A 7,844-nucleotide genomic window follows, 5' to 3' on the forward strand; every position below is an offset into this window, starting at 1 on the left:
CAAGTTATTTAAAAAATGAATAGTGGATAATTTTTTGGGCTGTTGTACCTCAAACTATTACATAAACAAAAACAAATAAATTTCAGCAAAAAAAAAAAAAAAAAGCCTCCATTTTGAATGTCTAGGGTCGCCAGAAATTTGTGATGTTAAAATGGGGTCACAAGACAAAAAAGGTTGGAAACCACTGCGTTAACAGCAGCGGAAAAAATTATTAGACCATCAAAAGTCATCAGAAACAATGGTTATGCAATCCAGTCCTAACTCCTGTGTGTGTCATGTGACTAAAACAGACAGAAAAGAAAACATGGAATGTCTGAAAGCACTGTTTTTGTCAGTACAATGACAGAGATACTGATGGAAGAACTGAAGGGATTTTGGTTTTTATCAAGAAAACATGTTAAATGGATAAATATCAGCTCTGAAATTAAACTACTATGAGCTGTTTTTGTTGTTTTCATTATATTTGTCCAAACAAACGGACCTTTAGTTGGACCAGGCATTAAAATGAACAAGAAACTGAAGAAAACAAGGGATGGTCCAATCATTTTTTCCGTGACCGTATGTCGTCCCTTTGATTCACTGCAGCCCTATCACATGACCTTTTCCAAAATGTGGACACTGAATTACTGCTGATGTGATGTCTGTTGTCCCTGTTGACAGTTATTTTGCAGGTAGAGTGTGTTTTTTGTTTTTTTTAACCAAGATGCTAGTGACTATATTCACAGCAGGAGAGCCCACGCTTTAAATGGTGGATGGGGATTTTAACGGTGGTTTCTACATGAAAAGGTAGTTCTGCAAAGAGAGGATTCTTTAAAGATATGGCTCATGTGCCATTTTCCGAGCACTGAGTTAAAGGCTTTAAATTTGAGCCAAAGCTGAAAATCTAATTCTATGAGGCGCTCTCGTGCATGTGTGCGCTCCATTGCTGTTGCTCATCTGACCTGGAACTAAAATATTCCCCCTCACTGTGTCTCTTTGATATTTCTTCCCTTGCTACCATTGATTTTTTTTTTTTTACCCCCTCACATCCCTTCTTGGACTCCATTGACACAGGCCACATGTCTGCTGTGGAAAACATTCATTAACTTCCATCTGGACAAAATAAAATATATGATCAAACCAGCACAAAATGTGCCTGTGGTTCAACCTAGTGCCTAAAATGATTGAATGCTTTAGTAAAACTCTAATTAATTAATTGGTCAATTTTAGTCATCATCGTGACATTGATATGCTGGATATACAGTACAAATCACAAAGGAAAAAAAGTAGGAATGAGTTGGCTATTAGTTCACTGTACAAAAAAAACTTGTAAAATAAAAAACGGTAATATTTCGGCAGCAGGGGTGCCAAAAAAATACTGTAAAATAACAGAAAATAACCATCTTATAAAAATACAGTAATGTTTCATAATTAAAATACAGTTTTTTGCCCTAACTTTACATGAGATTTTGCACATGTTTTTGGGACTTTTTAACGTTTAATAAAGAATATTTTCATGTATTCAAACAATTAAACTACCCACAAATACATATACACACACACACACACACACACACACATATATATATATATATATATATAATTTTCAGTGAGACTCAGTTGTCCAATCCACTGATAAAAACTGTATTTGGACAGTTTATCAGTGCTTATACATGTTATACATTCACAAAAATACATTTATTCAACATTTTTGTTGTGAAACCTCCTGTAATTACACAAGATATTTGTCAATTAACAAACAAGTCTGGTTCAACTGACAGAACAAATACTTCTGTTACGGTTAATTGTCAGTAATTTTATCTCGTTTTTGTTTTTTTTTGCTTTTTCAGTATTAAACTTTAAATTAACAGTTTAATCTCATAAATAGAAAAGAAATATTTGTGAAATTACAATGCATTTGCGAATGTATTTTAACTGTATTTTTCTGTGAAAAAAGAAACAAAATTCTTTTTAAAAAATGGAAATTTTACGGTTATTCACAGTTCCAGTTTTTTCATGTTATTTTACATTTGACATGTAAAATCAGTCTGTTTTTGTCATTTCATTGATATTTTCCTGTATCTTACAAATACAGGAAAAATCTGTAAAATATGCAGTGAAAATCCTGTTAAATTACAGATTTTTTTTTACAGTGTATTACATGAACAAAAAAAAAAAAAAAAAAAGCCTCCATTTTGAATGTCTAGGGTCGCCAGAAATTCATGATGTTAAAATGGGGTCACAAGACAAAAAAGGTTGGAAACCACTGTGTTAACAGCAGCGGGAAAAATTATTAGACCATCAAAAGTCATCAGAAACAATGGTTCTGTAATCCAGTCCTAACTCCTGTGTGTGTCATGTGACTAAAACAGACAGAAAAGAAAACATGGAATGTCTGAAAGCACTGTTTTTGTCAGTACAATGACTGAGATACTGATGGAAGAACTGAAGGGATTTTGGTTTTTATCAAGAAAACATGTTAAATGGATAAATATCAGCTCTGAAATTAAACTACTATGAGCTGTTTTTGTTGGTATCATTATATTTGTCCAAACAAACGGACCTTTAGTTGGACCAGGCATTAAAATGAACAAGAAACTGAAGAAAACAAGGGATGGTCCAATCATTTTTTCTGTGACCGTATGTCGTCCCTTTGATTCACTGCAGCCCTATCACATGACCTTTTCCAAAATGTGGACACTGAATTACTGCAAATGTATTTTAACTGTATTTTTCTGTGAAAATAAAAAAAAAAAAAAAATTCTTTTAAACAAATGGAAATTTTATGGCTATTCACAGTTCCAGTTTTTTTCATGTTACTTTACATTACATGTAAAATCACAGTCTGTTTTTGTCATTTCATTAATATTTTCCTGTATCTTAAAAATACAGGAAAAATCTGTTAAATAAACATTGAAAATTCCGTTAAATTATAGATTTTTTTTTTTTTTTTTACAGTGTATTACATGAACAAAAACATTAATTTTAGCAAAAAAAACAAGTCTCCATTTTGAATCTTTAGACCAGTGGTTTCCAACCTTTTTTGGCTCATGACCCCACTTTAACGTCCCAAATTTCTGGCGACTCCAGACATTCAAAACAGAGACTTTTTTTTTTTTTTTTTTGCGAAAATTTATTTGTTTTTGATCATGTAATAGTTTGCTATACTATGTTGCAAATAAACATTAATTTTAGAGGAGGTTTAGTCTATATAATGTAATTATTATGGTCGGAGGCAGTAAATCCAGGTGTAGATTACTGCACAAAGGGAGAATTTGATTTTCCTTGGTCAGGATCTGTCCAGTCAGTCCAGCTGTGATTTACAAGGAGGACAATTAATACTGAACAAACAAGAACAGAAACTATGAATTATGAAAGAGCTGCAGCATCTGAAACTGACCACAATGATTATTTTATTATCACAATTTATGTATGGTGATTGTCTCTCTCATGTGATAGGGCTGCAGTGAATCAAAGGGACGACATACGGTCACAGAAAAAATGATTGGACCATCCCTTGTTTTCTTCAGTTTCTTGTTCATTTTAATGCCTGGTCCAACTAAAGGTCCGTTTGTTTGGACAAATATAATGATACCAACAAAAACAGCTCATAGTAGTTTAATTTCAGAGCTGATATTTATCCATTTAACATGTTTTCTTGATAAAAACCAAAATCCCTTCAGTTCTTCCATCAGTATCTCAGTCATTGTACTGACAAAAACAGTGCTTTCAGACATTCCATGTTTTCTTTTCTGTCTGTTTTAGTCACATGACACACACAGGAGTTAGGACTGGATTACAGAACCATTGTTTCTGATGACTTTTGATGGTCTAATAATTTTTCCCGCTGCTGTTAACGCAGTGGTTTCCAACCTTTTTTGTCTTGTGACCCCATTTTAACATCATAAATTTCTGGAGACCCTAGACATTCAAAATGGAGGCTTTTTTTTTCTTTTCTTTTTGGCTAAAATTTGTTTGTTTTTGTTCATGTTTACTATACTGTTGTAAATAAACATTAATTTTAGAGGACATTTAGTCTATATAATGTATATTATGTGTCCTTTATTCTTCTAGTAACACTCTTTTTTATGCTTTTTTTTTTTTTTTTTTTAGATATTTATGCCATCAGTGTTTTTCTTTTACATTTTAGTTTGTATACTCTTTTATATACATTATTTATACTTTTTTATGGCACCTAGGACGATTGCACTTTTTAATTTCGTTGTACCTGTACAATGACAATAAAGACATTCTATTCTATTCTATTCTATTCTATTCTATTCTATTCTATTGTCATGGTCGGAGGCAGTAAATCCAGGTGTAGATTACTGCACAAAGTGAGAATGTGATTTTCCTTGGTCAGGATATGTCCAGTCAGTCCAGCTGGGATTTTCAAGGCTGATAATTAATACTGAACAAACAAGAACTGAAACTATGAATTATGAAAGAGCTGCAGCATCTGAAACTGACCACAGTGAACATTTGACAGATAAACAGAACCACAGTGCTGCAGTTTCAGCTTCACAGTTGGTCTGTTATAGACTGAGATCGTCTCTGTAAACTCACCATAAATTTTTTATAAGTAAGTTTTAATTTTTTATTTTTATCAATTACTAGAAATTTCAGGCGACCCCACGTGGGGTCCCGACCCCAGTTTGAAAAACACTGGTCTAGGGTAGCCAGAAAATTATATAATTGTTTATAATAAAATAAATGTAATAATAATAAGACATGGTAAGATAGGGAACCCTCCCTTATGGAAGTAAATCTGTCTCATCAGATTCTGAATTATAAAGAGCCATTGAATTTCTAGCACTGATGTTTTTTTGCACTGAAATTAAGTATCTGAATTTTTATGTCAATTCAACTACATTTGTAAATTTAGAATTAAAAAAATTCAGATACAAAAAATTCTGAAGCAAAAAATTCAGACGCAAAAAGTTCAGACACAAAAAATTCTGATCACACATCCGGGTCACCAAGGATAAGCAACTGATTCTATCTCAAGGCGAACCAACAGCCAGCCAATTAAGTTATGTTAGGTTGGTCATGTGACACCAATGCAGGAAGACACTCAGCACGGATGTGTGATCTGAAATTTTTTGTATCTGAATTTTTTTTTATTCTAAATTTATGAACATAGTTGAATTCAGAGACAAAAAAATTGTGATATTTAATTCCAGTGCAAAAAAAATTCAGATACTTAATTTCAGTGCAAAAAAAAAAAAAATCAGATTCTTAATTCCAGTGCAAAAAAAAATAATCAGATAATTAATTCCAGTGCAATAAAAATATTCAGATACTTAATTTCAGTGCAAAAAAAAAAAAAAAAAAATTCAGATACTTAATTTCAGCACCAAAAAATTTTAGATACTTAATTTCAGTGCAAAAAAAATATTCAGATACTTAATTCCAGTGCAAAAAAAATTCAGATAATTAATTCCAGTGCAAAAAAATATTCAGATACTTAATTTCAGTGCAAAAAAAAAAAAAATCAGATACTTAATTTCAGTGCAAAAAAAAAAAAAAAAAAAAAAAATCAGATACTTAATTTCAGTGCAAAAAAATCAGATACTTAATTTCAGTGCAAAAAAAATTCTGATATTTAATTTCAGTGCAAAAAAAAAAAAAAAAATCAGATACTTAATTTCAGTACAAAAAAAACAAAAAACAAATCAGATATTTAATTTCGGTGCAAAAAAAAAAAAAATCAGATACTTAATTTCAGTGCAAAAAAAATTCTGATATTTAATTTCAGTGCAAAAAAAAAAAAAAATCAGATACTTAATTTCAGTGCATAAAAAAAAAAAATCAGATATTTAATTCCGGTGCAAAAAAAAAAAAAAAATCAGATACTTAATTTCAGTGCAAAAAAAATGTTGCTACTTAATTTCAGTGCAAAAAAAAAAAAAAAAAAAAAAATTCTGATACTTACTCTCAGTGCCAAAAAAATCCGATACTTAATTTCAGTACAAAAAAAAAAAAAAAAAATCAGATACTTAATTTCAGTGCAAAAAAAAATTCAGCTACTTAGTTTTAGTGCAAAAAAAAAATCAGATACTTAACTCCAGTGCAAAAAAAAAATAAAAAAATTCAGCTAGTTAATCTCAGTGCAAAAAAAATTCAGATACTTCATTTTAGTGTAAAAAAAAAAATCAGATACTTAATTTCAGTGCAAAAAAACATTCCAATTCTTAATTTCAGTGCAAAAAAAAAAAAAAAATCAGTGCTAGAAATTCAATAGCTTTTATCATTCAAAATCTGATGAGACAGATTTCCTTCCATCCCCCCCCCCCCCCCCCCCCCCCCGGACAGACAGCTCATATAATCGCTCCTCCAAGTCAAAAAAAAGAGACTCACCTGATTTTCCCCAGATCTGTGAGCGCCAGGAAGATGAGAATTAAAGACGCGCTGTCCCTGCTCCACATGGCTGCTTTAACACCTACACACCAACGGAGGCTCATGAGAACACAGCTGACATGCAAGAGGCTTCAGTTCATGCATGTGACCTACTGCACACATTAGAGCATCACATCAGTCATTCTGGGGGATCCCCCTTTAGGAAGCACAGAACTGGGGCATAAAATAAATAAATAAATAAATAAATAAAAAACACAAATGAAGGCGAAGAAGAAGAGCAGGAAAAACAACACTGACAGTAATTAGTATTCAGTGACACGTCCCACGCCTCCACTCACTGAACGTTTGTGCTCCCAAAAAAAATACTAAAACCGAGCCAATAATTGAATGCACCGATCTGAAGCATCCATGAAAAAAAAAACATGTCATCAAATAATAATAATATTAGATGGATTGGAATGAGAGATGGAGCTGCTCTGTTCTCCCACGCTGCTCAAGCATCCACGTTAATAAGGAGGGAAAATAAATCTACCCTTTGTCTATATGACAGAAGGAAAAAAATAATAATAAATAAATAAATAAATAAATAAATAAATAAATAAATAAATAAAAATCCCACTCACCTCAAGTGGAGAAAGTAGGCTACCTGCTGCAGCTGGAATCGTCGAAGATGCAACAAAGTTAAAGGCGATTCACCGCTCTTTCCTTTTGGTTGGATTACACTGAACGAGCGCAAGTCTGTCATGAGAACAAAGATGCGAGCATTGACCAAAAATCATGGTCGCAGCAGCTAGGAGAAATGCACTCGATTCATCATGTGTCCCCCTTCAAATAAAAAAAAAAAAATTAAATTAAAAAAAATGGAACGTATAATAACGAAAATGAGGAAAAAATGGAAGAGCGGGTAGAAATGAGATAATAAAAAAAAAAAAACGCAACTGGAGAGGCGCAGTAGTGGAGCGGAGCGCGGCTCTACCGTGCTGCTGTGCTCTGCATCCTCCTCAGCTCCGTACGAGCTCGATGTGAATCGTGATAAGCAAGAAGCACATCTCAGTCTCCCTCATCTCCACAGAAAAACTACAAAGGCTGAGGAAGAGGAAGAAGAAGAAGAGGGGGGGGGGGGGGTCACTGGGTCCTAGAGGCAGCTTGGTATTCACAGAGCTCCTTCTTTCCGCTGCAGCGCGTGCAAATGCGCTCATCATTATCATGAAGGTGCAGTCAATAATCCAAGGTGACGTATTGATTTATGGAAAGGCAATGGTTTGGAAAGTGATCGTCTGGGTTCCATTAGGAGGTGTTTGACAGATTTGTGGGAGACTCTGAACTTGCCTTTAATTCTCAGCTTGACACTAAAAAAAAATGTGGCCAATCACAGAGTACATTTATTATTTAGATTCCTCAACTCAGTACTTAGAGCAGAGGTGTCAAACTCATTTTGGTTCAGGGGCCATGTTCAGCCCAGTTGGATCTGCAGTGGCCAGACCAGTCAAATAATAAGCTATAAA

The 7,844-nt window shown here is 33.2% G+C and overlaps 1 protein-coding gene across 1 annotated transcript in view; it reads right to left on the reverse strand.

Moving 5' to 3' along the window:
• Positions 1-7,226, reverse strand: part of gabra2b (gamma-aminobutyric acid type A receptor subunit alpha2b) — a 79,787-nt gene extending 72,561 nt beyond the window's left edge. The window contains exons 1-2 of the mRNA XM_030145652.1: positions 6,963-7,226; positions 6,340-6,421 (exon numbers count right to left, since the gene is read on the reverse strand). Of these exons, the coding sequence (XP_030001512.1) occupies positions 6,340-6,407 (68 nt within the window). The 5' untranslated portion in view covers positions 6,408-6,421; positions 6,963-7,226. The remainder of the gene's footprint in view (positions 1-6,339; positions 6,422-6,962) is intronic.
• Between the last annotated feature and the right edge of the window lie 618 nt (positions 7,227-7,844).

This window comes from Sphaeramia orbicularis, chromosome 10, assembly GCF_902148855.1.
Source record: "Sphaeramia orbicularis chromosome 10, fSphaOr1.1, whole genome shotgun sequence".
In the NCBI taxonomy this organism is placed as follows: domain Eukaryota; kingdom Metazoa; phylum Chordata; class Actinopteri; order Kurtiformes; family Apogonidae; genus Sphaeramia; species Sphaeramia orbicularis.